The sequence below is a fragment of the Neofelis nebulosa genome, chromosome 7 (genome assembly GCF_028018385.1).
Source record: "Neofelis nebulosa isolate mNeoNeb1 chromosome 7, mNeoNeb1.pri, whole genome shotgun sequence".
Taxonomy (NCBI): domain Eukaryota; kingdom Metazoa; phylum Chordata; class Mammalia; order Carnivora; family Felidae; genus Neofelis; species Neofelis nebulosa.
The window spans coordinates 122,377,023-122,395,252 of NC_080788.1; the positions used below are offsets into that span (position 1 = coordinate 122,377,023).

At 49.0% G+C, this 18,230-nt stretch overlaps 1 protein-coding gene across 2 annotated transcripts in view; it reads left to right on the forward strand.

The window, feature by feature from the left end:
* Window positions 1-18,230, forward strand: part of ESRRB (estrogen related receptor beta) — a 172,524-nt gene that overhangs the window by 136,006 nt on the left and 18,288 nt on the right. For both annotated transcript variants that reach the window (XM_058739774.1, XM_058739773.1), the window contains exon 4: window positions 17,850-17,960. In XM_058739774.1, the coding sequence (XP_058595757.1) occupies window positions 17,850-17,960 (111 nt within the window). The remainder of the gene's footprint in view (window positions 1-17,849; window positions 17,961-18,230) is intronic.

Genomic DNA, 18,230 nt, shown 5'->3' on the forward strand with positions numbered 1-18,230 from the left:
CCTTCTCCTCACCTCACTTCACCTGCCTCGGGCCAGCAGAACTCCCTGTCCCGCTCCACTTCCTCCTCCCCTCAGCCCTTGCCTGCCTTTTCCCCAAGTGTTTTCTAAAAGATATTTGATTTCAGTGAAAGCTGGGACGACATCCATGCAATATGCTCTCACTCTCTTTGTGCTTGTTGGGAGGGCGGAGGGCTCCTCCGGGGATTCTGGGTAATTGGGTTAGTGGCCAGCTCATGTCAGGAAATTAAAAGGAGGCTCCGATCAGGTTCCCGCTGCATGGGATTTAATGGCTTTGTATTTATAGAGTATTCTGCCTCTAGCCCCTGCCAGAAATACCACTTTTCTGGCCCTGTGAATGAAGAAAGAGGATGAGAGATGGCTTGCCTTTAAAAATTCTTTCTTTTTTCCAAAATGCATTAGTGCTCTGAGACAAACCAACTCTCCAGCACTTCGGAGAATAGTTCTGAACTAGAGCCCAAGAATGCCGATATGTATTCCGTATCTCCCTCGGACCGCTTTCCGTCTCACACGCGTGCACACAGATGCATACGCACGCACACGTCTGACAGTTCACGAGATCTTCCCATGTGGCCTGAAGCGTCTGGGCCACTCAGGCACGATGACCCGATGACCTCTGGCCGGGGAAATGTTGACTGAGTGAAGTCATAGAGGATGATCTTGTCTGGGCCACATCTTACTACTGTTCATTCAGGACTTTGGGTGTGCCAGAGCATTAAATAATTGGTTCAGTGGCCATACAGACCCGGTGAGTCCCCAGTGTCACTGCTAATCAGCTCCTTGGGTGCCTTACTTAAACCTCTGTAAGCCTGCTTTTCTCCTCTGGAAAATGGGAATCATAATCATAGCCATTTTCATCATGCTTCTCTACTCTTCAGGGAAGGCCCTGGAGTGGTACCACAAAGTAGGATTGGAGATAGATATTCTGCATCATGTGATATAATTGATTTTCTTCTGTGATCCAGAAGGGAGTTTTGAATCTCTTCCCAATCCTTGGCTGATGACCTTGCTTTCCATTTTCTCGAAAAAGTAGAAACAAGCAAGTGGGGGAGTTTCTTATCCACCTGCTGCTGGATCCACAAATCTACCTGTTGTTTTCTGTCTTCACCCCTGTGAGAGCGATCTCGGCTCCTGTCAAAAGCCAGTCTCCTGGGGCGCCTGGGTGGCACAGTCGGTTAAGCGTCCGACTTCAGCTCAGGTCACGATCTCGCGGTCCGTGAGTTCGAGCCCCGCGTCGGGCTCTGGGCTGACAGCTCGGAGCCTGGAGCCTGTTTCCGATTCTGTGTCTCCCTCTCTCTCTGCCCCTCCCCCGTTCATGCTCTGTCTCTCTCTGTCCCAAAAATAAATTTAAAAAAAAGTTGAAAAAAAAAATTAAAAAAAAAAAAAATCTTTTTACTGCTGGGGCGCCTGGGTGGCTCAGTCGGTTAAGCGTCCGACTGCAGCTCAGTCACGATCTCGCGGTCCGTGAGTTCGAGCCCCGCGTCGGGCTCTGGGCTGACGGCTCAGAGCCTGGAGCCTGCTTCCGATTCTGTGTCTCCCTCTCTCTCTGACCGTCCCCCATTCATGCTCTGTCTCTCTCTGTCTCAAAAATAAATAAACATTAAAAAAAAATTTTTTTTAAATAAAAAGCCAGTCTCCTGACCTGTGCTCTGACTCTTTCTCCTTCTTTATCAGGGACTTCAGTCCTGGAGTATCATGTCTGCTTCTAGCATCATCAGTCGCTTCCTCACTACTGGATCATTTTCATCGCACACACCAAACATACTTTGTTCTCCCTTTATAAAAATAAAATTAAATTTTAAAAAATCCACAACTATATATTGACCCTTCACTGCTACTTTTCCGTGCTCCCCTTTTCAGCAAAATTTCCCCACTTATTACATCTGCTTCTTTACCCCACCTGCTTAAAAAAATTTTTTTTTTCCTTAAAAAGTAAATGTCGGGGCACCTGGATGGCTCAGCCGGTTAGGCATCTGACTTGGGCTCAGGTCATGATGTCACAGTTCACGAGCCCCATGTCAGGCTCTGTGCTGACGGCTCAGAGCCTGGAACCTGCTTCCGATTCTGTGTCATCCTCTCTCTCTGCCCCTCCCCTGCTCGCACTCTGTCTCTCTCTATCTTAAAAATAAATTTTTTTTTTTTTAAAGCAAACATCAAGTAGATTCACAAAAATATTTAGTGTATATTAGTTAGGCTAAGGCTAAGCTTCTATAAAAAAAAAAAAAAAGATTCTCTTCCCCTCTCAAAACAAACAAAAACCAGAAGCTTAAGCAGGATGGAAGTGTACTCCTCTCTCATCTCTCATGTAACAGTCCAGAGGTCAAAGGTGATCTGGGACTGGTTGGCAGCTTGGCCATTCTTATAGAAGGTGGACCCAGTTATCAGCATCTTTTCAGGCAGCCAGGAGGAAGTGTAGCCTAGCCAGATCATTGGAAAGATGGGACCCAGAAATGGAACCTGTTCCTCCCATTCACAGCCCATTGGTGGAATCTGGTCATATGGCGACACCTGTACAAGGAAGTCTGGGAATTGTAGTCTTTAGCTGGGATGCCATTTGTCCAGCTAAAACTCTACTGGTATGGAAAAATGAAAAAAATGCATTTAAGTGGGCAGACACTGTTACATGCCAAAAATATACGTAAAGTATAAAGAATACTGGTACTTTCCATCCAATGTAAGGAAAAAAAAAAAACTATCCTTTTCAGGTTCTGTTTGTGCCCTCAGAGGTAACTTTACCCTCAGAGGTAACTTACTCTGGTTTCGCATTATTTTGCCTTTGCTTTTTTCAAATAGCTTTTTTTTTTTTTTTATGTAGTACTGTTGTTTTTTTTAAAGTTTATTTATTTATTTTGAGAGAGCAAGTGGGGTGGGGGGAGGGGCATAGAGAGAAGGAGAGAAAGAGCGAATCCCAAGCAGGCTCTGCGATGTCAGCGCTGAGCCAGACGTGGGGCAGAGCATGACCTGAGCTGAAGTCAAGAGCTGGACGCTTAACCAACTGAGCCACCCAGGTGCCCCTAATAGTTTTATCATGTGTTTATATCTCTGTGAATATCTTGGGGGGGGGTTGTTGTTTTAAATGAAATTATACTGTGTATATTTATTGCTGAAATGAGGGGCGTCCGACTCTTAGCTCAGGTCTTGATCTCAGGGTCGTGAGTTCAGGCCCCGTGTTGGGCTCCATGTTGGGCATGGAACCTACTTAAAAAAATTATTTTTCTGAGGTGAATGCTCTTGTTGCACGGTGCTGTAATCCATTCATTTCCATTTCTTTATAGCAGGAGTCCACCAGAAAATAAATATTTTAGGCTCTGGGAGCCAAACGTCTCTGTTGCAGCTATGTAACTCACACCACTGTAGGAAAGCAGCCACAGACAATATAGAAATGTAGGAACAGGGCTGTGTTCTGATGAACAGACAAAGGACTGGGTTTAGCCCACAGCCCTTAGTTTGCAAACTCCTGAACTAGAGTATCACTGGATGAGTTTGGGAGAGTCTGTTTTTCCTTTCTAGTGCTCAGGGAACAGTGCGGCCTTGAGTCCCAGTGCACATGCATAAGGGGTTTCAGGCCGGGGGCAGAAGGGCCACAGGTATGTGTGTCTTCAGCTTTATGAGATGATAGGAGGTTGTTTTTTATTTCGTTGTACTGACTCACTACTGGTGTTCGGATGTTCTGGTTGTCCCATATCCTCACCAACACTTTTTTTTTTTTTTAAATATTTTTGAGAGAGAGAGAGAGAGCAGGGTGAGGGGCAGAGAGAGGAGAGAGAGAATCCCAAGCAGGTTCTGTGCTTTCAACACAGAGCCTGAGGCGAGGCTCAATCTCACGAACCGTGGAGATCATGACCTGAGCCAAAATCAAGAGCAGGATGCTCAACCAGCTGAGCCACCCAGCTGCCCCATCCTCGCCAACACTTATTTAGTATGTGTAAACTAGTGTTTTCTTATCGCTTTGGTATGTATTCTCTTCGCTGTCAGATAAGCATATTCTGTATGTGGTCTAGCCACTTGGGATTCCTTTCCTGTGAGATGCTTGTCTGAGTCTTTTCCCTGTTTTTCTACTTTATTTTTTTCTTATTGGTTGTAGAAACCTGTATATGTTCTGGTCATTTTATTAGTCACTTTTCAGTTGTTGGTGTTGTAGAAAGCTCCCCATTTGTGGCTTCCTTCTCTTGATGGAGTCTTTTGATGATCAGAAGTTAGTAATTTAAAAAAAAAATTTTTTTTTTAACGTTTATTTATTTTTGAGACAGAGAGGGACAGAGCATGAACGGGGGAGGGTCAGAGAGAGGGAGACACAGAATCTGAAACAGGCTCCAGGCTCTGAGCTGTCAGCACAGAGCCCGACGCGGGGCTCAAACTCACGGACCTCGAGATAGTGACCTGAGCCGAAGTCGGCCGCTTAACCGACTGAGCCACCCAGGTGCCCCCAGAAGTTAGTAATTTTAATAAATTGAATTTATCTGTTTTTTCCTTTGTGGTTTGCACTTTTACGTTATTCAAAAAGTTATTTTCCTGGCCTGCTTTCTTAAAGATGCTTTCCTCATCTGCCTTACCTGTTAGATCTTAGACCCTGCTGGAACCAATTTTTTTTTAATTTTCTTTTTAATATTTACTCATTTTTGAGAGATAGAAAGAGAGAGAGAGAGAGACCCAGAACCCAAAGCAGACTCCAAGCTCTGAGCTCTCAGCACAGAGCCTGATGTGGGGCTCGAACCCACGTACCATGAGATCAAGATCTGGGCAGAAGTCGGACTCTTAACTGACTGAGCCACCCAGGCGCCCCTGGAATCAATTTTTGAGTACGATGAGCTTTTTACCCTCAGTCTGCCCTGGTCACACCGCACCCCTGACCACAGCCCTGAGCCTGCTCCCATACCCCCTGGGTTGCCGAACCTGGTACTCCCGTCTTCCCTGACTCAGCCTCTCGGTGATATTCCAAACACGTGGCCAGCCTTTGTGCCCTTTTCTCTTGGCTTCTCTGCCCTCCTGTTTGCCTGGTTTTCTCCTTACCTCTCTCACTGTGCTGTTTATCTAGTCTTCTTTGCAAATGCTTCTCTTTCCTGCTCTTTACATGTTGGTGTTATTTGGGACTTGGAACCAAGGTCTTCTTCACCTGCACCCTGCAGGCGATCCCTTCTAGGTCCAAGACTTGATACAGATGACTCTCGGTCTTAGACCTCCAGTTCCACCTCCTGCCGTGCATTCCGATGCTAGTGCCTAACTGCCCTGCTGGCCTGCCCACTTGCGTGCTTATGAGGCATCTCAGACTCTACACACCCAGAGGGTACATCTAGCTGTGCCCCACCCCTCCCCCAAAACCCTAGTCTTCCCCATCTCAGGAACGGCACCCCTATTTACTCCTTGCTCAAGCAAAACCTAGAAGTCATCCTGGACTCCTTTGGAGTCAGTGTCCAAACTGTATTTGAGATCCTCCCCCTTTTCTTCATCTCCATGGCCATGACCCTGATCCAGGGAAGTGCCATCTTCTTCCTGGACCATCGCAACACTTTCCTAACTGGACTTCCGATTCCACTTCGTATTGAATCCAATCCCCATAGCAGCCAGAGTGATCTTTTTTTTTTTTTTTTTTTTCAACGTTTTTTATTTATTTTTGGGACAGACAGAGACAGAGCATGAACGGGGGAGGGGCAGAGAGAGAGGGAGACACAGAATCGGAAACAGGCTCCAGGCTCTGAGCCATCAGCCCAGAGCCTGACGCGGGGCTCGAACTCACGGGCCGCGAGATCGTGACCTGGCTGAAGTCGGACGCTTAACCGACTGCGCCACCCAGGCGCCCCTGGAGTGATCTTTTTAAAGCACTAATATGATTCTGTCACTTTGCTTCACGTCATTCAAAGACTTTCCATTGTACTTAGAATAAAGTCTAAGCACTGTAGTCTGATCTTCAAGATCCTTCCTGCGTGGTCTAGCCCCTCCCTACCTTTTCAGTGTCATCTGGTCCCCTTCCTTTCCTGCCCCCTCACTCCTGCCCACTCTACTCCAGCCTCACTGGCTAACTTTCGATCCTCAAGCATGATGGGCTCTTGCTTACCCTAGGAGCTCTGAACTGTTCCTCCTGCCTGGAACGCTGTCCCCTCATATTTGCAGATCTAACTGAAATGTCATCTCAGAAAGGCCTCTCTTCCCACTTCGTTTCTATCATACGCCTTTGTTTACTTCCTCACCGAACTTCTCCCGATCTGAAATTATCTTACTTAGTCATTCGTTTGCATGATGTTTACTGTGACAGCCTCTAACCCAATGGTTATTGACTTAGGGGCTCATGAATTCTTCTGAAAATCCGGTGGGAATTCTACCATAAAACATACGCAAGTACTTGCACATAAAATTTTGCAGACAATTTTAGGAGCTTCGCAGGACCCCTGAAGCCCACCTCAGAGGTTCCCGGAGTCAGATTAAGACCTGTTATTACAGAATCAGAGTTTTAGAGGTAGAAAGAACCTGAGAAACAATTCAGTCTCCCGGATGGTAAATTGCCTTTACCATTAGACTGACAGCTGTGGCGGGGGGAGTGGCCACCTAGATACGTCATCCAAAGGCTTAGGCACAGTTGGGATCAGTAGGCAAGAGGGCTGTGACCTATTAGCAATGTCTGCCACAGACTAGGAAACGGAAGGCAGCGGCACAGCCAACAGCTATTTGCCATGCCTGATACGGTGCAACTGAGTTTAATTTGTCCGAGGCCACGCAGCTAGTAAATAACAGAGCTGGGTGGTATTTAGTCTCCTTGGTTATGTGCGAATTCCTTGTAAGAAGCCCATCCCAACTCAAAATTGATGGTTTGGCCAGTAGCAGAGCCTGTAGCTTTTCCTCAAAGGGAAAAAGAAAGGGAAAGGAAAGAGAGAGAGACTGGGTCTAAATAGCCTGGCCCTGTCACATGTACGGTGTTGGAGACTTTTTGGTGGCTCGGAATGCAGGACCAACCCAGGCTTGCTGAAATGTCCTTGGGCCCATGATGGCCCGAGTGAGAAGGGTCCAGGGGAGAGAGCAGCAGGAGATGAATACTTTAATAGACAGGAGGCCGGGGCTCCTCAGTGCCATGGTACCCACCAGGGACCGTTGGCACAAATCCCAGAATATTAGGTAGCACGTGGGTTTACCCACTCACGAGACTCTCTTGACTTTTAGTGAGTCAGGCGTGAGGCTGTCACCATTGTGATCTGGCACCAGGGTAAGAGGCAGCCCCAAATAGCCATCCCGTCCTAGGCAGCAAGGTGAGCTCACCCATCACCCAGAACTCCCCGCAGGACAGGTAGCTAAAGGAAGCCCCCCATGTGCAAGGGGTGTAGACGGGTGCTTAGGGTACTCGTCTACTCTGCTGGGGTACCCGTCAGCATGTCCCCATGACCTGCAGCTTCTGGATACCCACATCACCTTCTGGGTGGTTTTCCCTGTTAGAGATGAGTCAGCTGTCATTTTGTAGAACTTGTAGGCAGAGTCAACCCTTAAGTCCCTAAGGAAGAATATTGGTCAGATCAAGTATTGACTAAAACAGGTTTAGTGTAGTGCTCCCAGACCTGGAAAGTCATCAGAACCACTGGAGGAACATTGAAAAATTACCCATTCCTGGACATCATGCCAGACCTACTGACTCAGAACCTCAAAGGAGTAATTAGTCAAAATCTGTATTGTTCCAGGGCTTTCCAGGGCATCCCAGTGATCCCACAGACTGGTGGCCTCAAGGTCAAAGCAAAGGAGATAGGATTTGGAGGTCAAGATTCAGATCCTCCCTCCAAAATTTCCTGGCTGTGTGACCCTGAGCAAGTTACCTGTCCTTTCTGAGCCTCAGTTTTCACGTGGGAATAATAATCATAATAATATGCCACATAATAATTCTCCCCCCTCAATATTGTTATGCAGAGTTAATGAGATTTGGAAATAGCTTTGTCAACTGTGAAGCATTGCACAAATGTGCACCTGTTTACAGCATTCATAAACCAGGGACACTGAATTGAGGTGGGGTGGGCTGGGCGGGTGGGATTTCTGGGTAAGGCGAGGGGAAGGGTCCTGACCATGAAAAACTTGGCCGTGTCAGGAGAGATCCTGCCCTTAGACATGGATAGCAGCTCTGCAGAGGAGGCCAGAGGACACGGGCTCGGGGGCCTTTCTCTCTTCAGCCTGGTGTGAGCCTTTCTTGTGGGAGGAGAAATGTGACGGGGGCATTGCCTGGGCCAGGCTCTGGGCCAGGTGCAGAGGGCCACGCTTTTCAGAGCTTCAGCTGGTTATTTTTAGTGCCTGGCTAGAAAAGAAGGAAACTTGAACTGTCCCCGGCTGCTGTGCCCCCTGCACACGTGGGTATTTTTACTTCCGAAAGACTGGGATCTTGTCCAGCTTAGGGAGGGAAAATGAGAAGAAAGGAGGGAGGTGGAGGGAAGCAGGAATTATTTTACTTCCATTAAGAAAAAAGCCAGAAGGCTGATCTTACCAAGTCAGCAAGTGGACATCTGATCCAGGACGTGGCAGCCGCTGCCTCTGGACGCTGATGCACCTGCGGTGGGTGGGAGAGGTCAGCAGATGGGCATGGGATCAGGAGGTCTGGGGGCCTGCCATCCCTCCTTGCAAGGACTTTAGGCCCCAGAGTGGCCCTGCGGCTTCTTTAATATTTCCTGTGCCCTGAGTTGGGAAGTAATGGGACACGGCGGGTGGAGGGATCCCAGCCTGGTGACGAGCCTGGTGGGGGCTGGGAGCCGTACAGCTGCAGCCAAGGCAGAACCTGTGTCCCGGGTTGGACAGAGGCAGCGCTCCACCCTGTGGGCATATTCAAGAGAGAACGCGTGGAGCTGTGTGCCCCTGGGCACATTATTCAACCTCTCTGAACCTTAAGAGTTCCTTAAGTTCCTTAAGGGTTTTGTTTAACGAACCTGATTCATGTTATAACTAAGGGAGTGTGTTTCTCTCTCTTTCCAAGAAGGCAGTCAGTTCCTGCCAGACCCTACCACCTTCCATAGGCAGAAGAAAGGAAAGAAATTATGAAGCTCCTACTGTGTACCAAGCACTTTGTTACTTTCACGCATTTTACGTTACTTAATTCTACTCACCTGAGAAGGGAGAAGTATTTTAAAAAATTTTAATAACTTAGTTGAGATACAGTTCACTGCTTATTAAAGTGCATTGCCGTTTTGAAGACCATTTTTAAGTACACAATTCAGTGGCACTAAGCACATTCACAGCGATTCCATTTCCCAGACTTCTTCATCATCCCAATCAGAAAACCCTGTACTCATTAAACGGTAACCCCCAATCTCTCCACCATCGCCCCCCCCCCCCCCCCACCCAGGCCCCGGTAACCTCCAGTCGGCTCTCTGTCTATTCTAGATATTTCTTATAAGTGGAATCCTACAACATCTCTCCTTTTGTGTCTGGCTTCCTTCACTTAGTGTAATGTATTCAGGTTTCCTCCATCCTGTAGCAGGTGTCGAGAGTTCATTCCTTTTTATTACGACTGAGTAATATTCCTTTATATGTTTGACCCCGCATTTTGCTTATCCATTCGTCTGTCGATAGATCGTTGGGTTGCTTCCACCTTTTGGCTGTTGGGAGTATTACTGCCATGAGCACTGAAATACAAATAACCTGTTAGAGTTTCCTGATTTCAGTTCTTTTGGGGATATACCTAGGAATGAAGTTGCTGGATCATAAGACACGGCTGATAATTCAGTTTAACTTTTGGAGGAACTGCCCAGCTGTTCTCTACAACAGCGGCACCATTTCGTATCTCCGCAAGCAGCTAAAAATTTTTTTTAATTAATCTTTTTATTTTTGAGATAATTGTAGATTCACATGTAGTTGTCAGAAGTAATACCGTTTCTCCCAGTGGTAGCAGCTTGGAAAACTGGTGCGGTATCACAGCCAGGATGTTGATATTGATACAGTCACGATAGGGAACAGTTTCAAGGGCGAAGTATTTTTAATAATAGCAATATTAACTGACACTTAATGGTCACTTACTAGGTGCCATTTACAATATTTTAAGTGCTTTATTATTATTTTTTTTTTTAGTTTTTTAGTTAAACATTTTTTTTTTAATGTTTATTTACTTTTGAGAGAGTGGGAGAGAGTGCATGAGCAGGGGAGGGGCAGACAGAGAGGGGAACAGAGGGCGTGAAGGGGTCTCTGTGCTGACAGCAGCAAGTCTGAGGCGGGGCTCAAACTCATGAACAGGGAGGTCATGACTTGAGCTAAAGTCAGTCACTTAACCGACGAGCCGCCCAGGCACCACCTTCGGTGCTGTACGTGTATTAACTCATTCAATCCTGAACGACAATCCTATGAGGTGCCACACTGTTATTTTAGTACAGGTGTAGAAACTGAGGCCCAGAAGGGTGAAGAAACTTGTTCCAGGTCATTCAGGTACTGGGGGGGGGGGGGGGGGGTAGAATCAGGGATTCCATCCAGGTCTGACCCTGAGGCGAGGGCTTCTTTCTTCTGCTTTTAGAGGCACAGACCTCTGTGCACCCCCACACAGTTGCTACCCTCCAAACAGAGTCACCAGGCATGCCCGGCAAGCTGCAGCCAGGAAGGTTCTGGGTCTTTGCTTTCAGGCCTTGTGATGAAGCATCTCAGCATGGACTTGGCTCCTCCTCCCGTTCCCACTCCCTTTCCCCCTGTTCCTTGCAAGCGTGACTGAGCACATCTCACCTCCCCATTGTCTTGGTCAGGGCTGGGCAGGAGCCGGTGTCCCCTCACAGGCCACCAAAGAGGATTTAATGAAGGCACTATTTACAGAGGGGTGAGTGCGATCATGGGAACCAGTCAGAAGTGGTGATGGACCCCAGGACTAGCAACAGTGGGGAGGCTTTAACAGTGCCAGCCTGAAAAGATCTGGCAGGAATTGCCTGAACGAGAAGGTGAGAATTGTAGCTGTTCTCAGAGGTCAAAGTCAGACTGCATTCCTACCTGTGTGGTCTCGGCAAGTTACACACCCTCGCTTCGCCTCAATTTCTCCATCTGTAAAACGGGCTAATAGAATCTCCCTCTAGGGTTGTTGCAGTCCCTACGTGAAATGCTCAGAGCAGAGGGCAGCGCCAAGTAACAGCTGCTCGGTAGATGTGACCTTCTCCTTACATTCTTGTCTACAAGATTTAGGGGTGTTGTCGTGTTGGCTCCCTGTCTAGTCCTGAGGTCAACTACAGGACTCAGTCTACACAGGAACATCCTGCACAGGATTCCAGGGATTATTGATCTTTTTGTATTCTTAGCAAATTTGTGAATGCTTAAATTTTGGCCTGCACGTGTTAAGGGATTAACAGTGTTGAACGGTGGTTCAGCAAAGGGTGTGTATTCATTATGGTATTTAGACGTCTGGAATAGCTCACGTGTAAGTGTTATGAATGCTTTAAATTCAGAAAGTATCAATAAGGTGATGGAATCTAATAATCCCAGACAGCGATTATAAGTTAATTAGTATTTTAATATACTCCCTGAGCCTACTTTTTCAGATAGTTTGCTAAAACTCTGAGAACACAAACAATAAGCCAACTCTTACTTCAAGTTCAAGTTGCCTTCTCTCTCTTTTTTTTTTTTCCCCATTTGGTGTTTGTAAGACTTAAGCATCCTAATTTAAAAAGTAATTGTCCGTTTTATTAGTTAAAATTGCTTTCTGCTGCAAGTTACGGAGAACTTGACTGCTAGTAGCTTAAGCATAGATAAAGGAGATTGATTTCCCTACCTACCAGGGATTCTGGAGATCGGCAGTTGCTGGCGTTTCCCAGGCTCTTTCTGTCTTTTTTTGGTGTTCTTTGATGTCCTCACTTGGCTGCCACAGCTCTAACCTTCACCTTCCAGGTCAGGGCAGGAGAAAGGCAACAGAGTTGCACCAAACCTATCTGTCTCTGGTACCAGAAAGGCAAAACCATTCCCGGAAGCCCCCAACATGGACTTCCCCTTACAGCCCATTGGCTGGAACCAGGTCATATGACCAGCACTTGCTACCACAGAAACTGGGAAAGTAGGAACCAGGATTGGTAGGACTATAGTGCTAGGGGTAGGATGTTTCTATAAACAAAACCCAGGTTCTGTTAGCATGAAAGAGAGGGAATGAAAAGATAGTTGGGTACACAACTAATAATGTCTGCCAGACCCAACCATTATAATCTGGTGATTTGTTTTTAAAGGATTCATGATACAGCATCTTGCTGCAGTGCTCAGGATGAGAACCCAGTCCATGCCATTATCTCATTTACTAAAATTGTGAGCAGTGTACTCTAGATAAAGTATAAAAACACATTGGCAGATAATACGTACAAACACAGTTGACCAGCGTCTGTTTAGGCAGAGGGCAGAGGAATTCAGACCTCTGTCCACTGTCTCTGTGTTGAAGAAGCTGACCATTCTCAGTTCAGAGCAGACCACATCAATAAAGACAAATGCGTAGAAGGCAGGGAGGTGATTGGCCTGAAAACACTGTACGAATATAGAAAATAAGGAGTGCTTGGCCACAGAAGGAGGGTGCCCAAGGATGTTCAAGTCCATAAGGGGTTGTCTTGTGAAAGGGGGTAGTCTCATTGGATGGGATGGAAGGTAGGTAGAAAGTGACCTAGAGACAGAATTTAGCTCAATACAAGGGGAAACTTTGATGAGGAATGGGCTGTCCTAAGGGAGTGAATTTCTAGAGGCTGGGGGGAACAGATGAAAGCTGGGAAAAGGATAAGACCCTGAGAGTCTTTTGTTTCCTAAGCCTGCAGGGCTTCATTTGAACTGGTGCATCATTTCACTCAGACACTTGACTGCCTACCACGGGCTGGGTGAAAATGGAGCTGACTTGGGCCCTTTCCCTTAGGAACCCATTGAACTGAAAAGTGGATAGGAACAGAGGGAAACAAGCACAAGGTGGCACACAGAGTGCAGTGAATGCTGCCGTGTGGGGCAGTGGCAGTGATGGCCTCCCTTGGCCTGTTGAACCACTGCCAACTTACCAAGCCTTTCCCCGCTGTTGTGTCATTCTGGTGTCACAAGAGCCATATTCTGTGAGCAGAGTTGATATTACCATTGCCTCCTTCCCCATACCTGGTGATGACGAGACCAAGGCTATGAGAGCCAACTGGGCCAAGGCCGTTGAGATGGGTCTGGGACCTTGACCAGTGGATCCCATGGGGTGGAGCCCTAATGGGCTTGTGGCTGGGGGAAGATCTGGGAAAGCAGGCAGGAAGCCAGGATGCAAACCTGGCTCATACCAGACATCAATTGAGGCATAATCGAACCCAGCAGTCTACTTTTCTTAAGAAAACAGAATAAGCTGATAACTGATGCATGTATTGATTGGAGCCATTGACCATCCTGCTGTGAAGATCTGAAGGAGAAAATTTAGAGGAGAGATTACACCCAGCGGGCCCAGGGGAGCTGTACCCTGGAGTAGCAGAGAGCGTAGGTACTGGCTCTTTTACTGGGCAGATTACTCAGTCACCTGAGCCTCGGTTGTTCTCATTTGTAAAATGGGGATAATTGTGCCTGCTTTATATGCTGTAGATTACAAAGGGCAACACACAGAGAAAGTCCTCCACAATTTAGGCTGTTCTCATGTTTATTATTACTGTGACTTACCAGAGAATTGTATATACTTGTTGGGGAAAAATGGTAATAGTAATGGTGATGATGATGATAATAGTAAAAGCTCCAGCTTTTTTTTTTTAATGTTAATTTTTGAGGGGGTTGGGGGGGGCAGAGAGAGGGAGACAAAAGATCTGAAGCAGTCTCCACGCTGTTAGGGCAGAGCCTGATGTGGGGCTTGAACCCATGAACTGTGAGATCATGACCTGAGCTGAAGTCAGATACTCAACCAACTGAGCCACCCAGGCGCCCCCAGCTCTGGCTTTCTAAGCATCCATTGGGCATTGGGCACCATGACAGACCCTGTAATGGGACGGGGAGCAGCCCCTGGTTGTAGAGGTGCTGTTGGAGCTTGGATCTCTGGAAGAAGCACCCAGCCCCCAAGGGAAGGAGGCCCAGCCGTTCCTATATGCATCAAGACTTTCTTGAACAGCCACTACAGGCCAGGCCCTATGTCAGGACAAAGAACATTCTAGATGGAGGTTGTGACAGAAGTGGCAACTACTCATGGGGGCATGAGCAGTTCCCCATGCCTCTTTCAGGGTTTTGTTGAGCAGTTCCCACTCCTGCTACACCACCCGGGGTGGGTGTAGGGGAGAGCTTGTGAGACTGGCCTCAGGAGAGAAAGTCAGTGAAGTGGGGAAGGGCTCATCCTGGACCCTGGTCAGACCCCGGCACACAGTAGGTGCGCAGGAAATGGGCCCCCTCCTCATCCTGTGTGAATGAAATCGGGCATTCTCACTTTTAGTCTTACCAGCTTTCTAAGACAAAGCAGAGCCTGTTGGAGGGTTTGGCTCACGACGTCCAGTGTCTGTGTTGGGGGGGGGGGGGGAGCTGCTTTGTAGCTGTATCACTGGAGGGCATCAGGAAAACAGGACTTTCCCCACAAAACCTTCAAGGGAGGAGCCATCCTTCCTGCCTTTGTGTGCCTGCTCCTTCTGCCCTCACTGAGGGGGCCAGAAGGGAGGGGTGGCGTTTGGGAGCCAGAGCCCCACCAGCATGTGGGTTTAGCTCCTGCACCGGATGGGCCTCCTCTGTCCCCTTCAAGGTCCGGGCCGCTGCCGGTCTGTAGGATGCTGTATTGCAGCCCTTTCCAAACACCGTTGTGCCTCCGAGTCACCTTGTTGAAGTGCTGACTCCCGTTCCTAGGGGGCAGCCTGACATATTTGCATTTCAGACAAGCTCCCGGATGATGCCTGGCCCGGACCACCCTTTGAGAAGGAGGAAGGAGGGCAGTGGCCGGTGTCCCACCTGCCTTCACTCCGCACTCTGTCACATGCATGCTGACTGAACTGCCTCCTGGTGACCGCAGCTGTGCCCAGGGCTTGCTTTGGGCCCCACAGCCCACCCAGCCCCGGTCCGGGAAGGGCTGGTGACTGCCAGGAGGGGCGGTTGGATGCCCCAAGGCCGTCATCTGCAGCAGGGTAACTGGGGAGTGTCCTGCCCTGTCTCCCAGGGTCTTCAGGGAGGCTGAGCCTCAGCTGGCAACGGCAGTAACCTGCTCACCTACTCAGGAACACACTCGTGATTGGCTTTCTTCCTGGGTTCACCTTCCAGATAAACTCTCCTTGTCACAGGGTCTGGTCCAAGGCAACCCAACTGTAGGCGTGGTCAGTTGCAATCCGCTCTGCCCCTCAAAGCAGAAGGGGAGTTCACTGGAAGCTTCTCAGGAGGCTCAAGGACCACACTCAGAAGCCAGACAAGGACCAAGGGAAGCTCCAGAAAGCCTGGGCACTAGAGATGCAGTAGCCAGGAGAGTGTGGCCCAAGGTGCCCACACCCCCGCTGCTGACCACCGCTGCAGCCCTGAGCAGCTCTCCCCCTCCGTTTTGGTGCCATTTGATCAAAGCTTCCCGTTAGCTGTTCCTGAGTCACCAGCCCATGCTTCAGCCTCCAGAGGGTCGCGTTAGATACCCAGACTTGGAGTGGGCACAGGCCCTCCCACTGCGAGATGACCCACAATAGGGGAATTACCTTTAAGTGGGAAGCAGGGGTGGGATGCTGGGTAGACCGTCTCCCCCCAGAAAAGTTTACTGCAGCCATGTTCAGCATCAAGTACAGGAATGTCAGACCGGGGGGTGAAAAGGACGCCGCTGATGAAAATGCAGAGCAGTGACTGGCCCCACATAGAGTCCCCCTGGGCCATCTGTCTTGGTGGCTCACAACATCCTCCCTGCCCTCTGCCCTGAAGGAGGAGGAGGAGGTCTGAGCCCTTGACTGTGAGCACGTGGGCACGGTACCATGCCAGTTCCCCACCCCAGTTCCCTTAGGGCAACTAGCAGAAAGGCTGGTCCCTCTTATTCAGCAAACAAAGTGATTTCACTTTCTATGGCTCTCATTGCCCCGGAAACTTCCTCTCGCATCCCAGGGACTTAACCGTAGTAGCTCTACCTCCTCAGAAACAGCCAGCAAATCACCTCTGGCCTGAACGGGATCTAAATCCTCGTTCCATTCGGTCACCCATATTGCTGCCTTCTGGCCTCTCCCCAGGAAGGGCCTGAGCTACCACCACTGCCAAGCTAGGAGGACAGGCAGGAGGAGGTGGCAGCGGGAAAGTGCCCTGAAGATCAACTACTAGGACTCTGAGGGTGATGCTGTTGACCTTTGGGGAAAGGAACAGGAAGTTGAACTTGACCTGTCACCTCAGAGGCTAAGGTGGCCACTGAGCTCTCTTCCTCTCAGGACTCTGTCTCTTACTTTTTTACTTTTATTTTTTATTTAAAAAAATTTTTTTATGTTTACTTATTTTTGAGAGAGAGAGACAGAGTGTGAACAGGGGAGGGGAAGAGAGAGAGGGAGACACAGAGTCCGAAGCAGGCTCCAGGCTCTGAGCTGTCAGCACAGAGTCCGACGTGGGGCTCGAACCCACAAGCTGTGAGATCATGACCTAAGCCGAAGTTGGAGGCTTAACCAACTGAGCCACCCAGCTGCCCCACTTTCTCTCACTTTTTATGCGTTTTAATCAAGGCCCGTGTCATGGTAAGCTTAAGGGAGCCGCTCTGTTTCCTGTAATAGTTCATACTTTGGAGCTAATTTGTTGGATCCCACCCATTTTTCAGGGCAGGCCACATAGGTTGGTGTCCAGTCTGTGCTTGTGTGCCTTTGGATGAGGAACCTATTTGAGGTCCTGTCCACCCTGCAGGCTGGTGAGGGATGTCAAATGGTGTGAACATGTCTGTCCAGACAGCAGTTGCTGAGGGTGGGTGGGGTGGGTTCCTGGGAGGCCGTATCGACCCAGGGAAATAGCAGATCTCTGTAGGATCGGGCCTCGTCCTGGGAAGGGATGTCAGTGTGGAGTGGCCACACCTGCTTTTGCACCTGCTGTTGGGAGACTTTGAGACGTTCATTTTCCAGGTGTGGCCAGGACCACCTGCGTCCCCATCCAGGAGAGTCTGGTCCACGGCTACCCACGCCCCTGCTACTGAGGGTACTACCACTGCCCGGACCAGTCCTCACACTCCCTTTAGTCTAGAAGACAGACCGTAGAACTCCATCCTACGGTCTCTGAAAGTGGGACCCAGAAATTGACATTTGTTTTTTTTTTTTTTAATTTTTTTTTTTCAACGTTTTTTTTTTGTTTTTTTTTTAATTTATTTTTGGGACAGAGAGAGACAGAGCATGAACGGGGGAGGGGCAGAGAGAGAGGGAGACAGAATCAGAAACAAGCTCCAGGCTCCGAGCCATCAGCCCAGAGCCTGACGCGGGGCTCGAACTCACAGACCGCGAGATCGTGACCTGGCTGAAGTCGGACGCTTAACCGACTGCGCCACCCAGGCGCCCCTGGAAATTGACATTTGTAATGAACACCCATTCAGATGCTGCTTACGTGAAAAGGCTGAACATTCTTGTTCTTGTTCTTTGGAGGTGCCTGCCACTGGCAGAGAGTTCCTTTCCCATCTTGCAAGCCAACTCAACCCTCCCTGGATTCACAGCAGATCTAAAATAACGAGTCTTCCTTCCCTAACGTCTAGAGGAGTGCTTACGTTGTGCTCTCCCTTTGGAGACAAAAGACTCAAGCTGTGGGTTGCTCGGGGATAGATGTCAGGAGGATGCTGAATCCAGAAGCAGGGCCGGGCCCGGGGCAGCTGGGATGGGTCATTACCGTTAGTTGTTTTAGGATTGCAGGACTCCCTGGTTGAGCTGGCCATGGGGCAGCTGGAAAGCCATCTAGTCATGGGGGCCGAAGCCAGTGCTGCGATTCCAGAGTTAGTGCTAACACCCCTGATGCTGAACAGCCTGACACTTTGTCCCTTTCTTCCCCAACAGGTGTGCGCCTTGACCGAGTGCGTGGAGGCCGCCAGAAATACAAGCGACGGCTGGACTCTGAGAGCAGCCCATACCTGAGCTTACAGATTTCTCCACCCGCTAAAAAGCCATGTGAGTGTCAGGGCAGTCCATGCTCCTTCTGCCAGCATGGGTACCTGGGACATCTGGCCCCTGTGGGGAGATGCCACCTTCCCGCTGCTGGCTAGAGACAGTGTGGATCCTGGGGAGGTGGCATTGGTGGCCGGCTGGGTGTCGGGTGCTTCAGGCTTCATTCGGAAGGCCTTTCCATGTGGGATTTACAGAATGTGGTTCCAAATGAAGCATGATCGTAAGAAGGCATGGGCCCCGGCATCCGGAACGTGTCGCCCTCACCTGCCACTC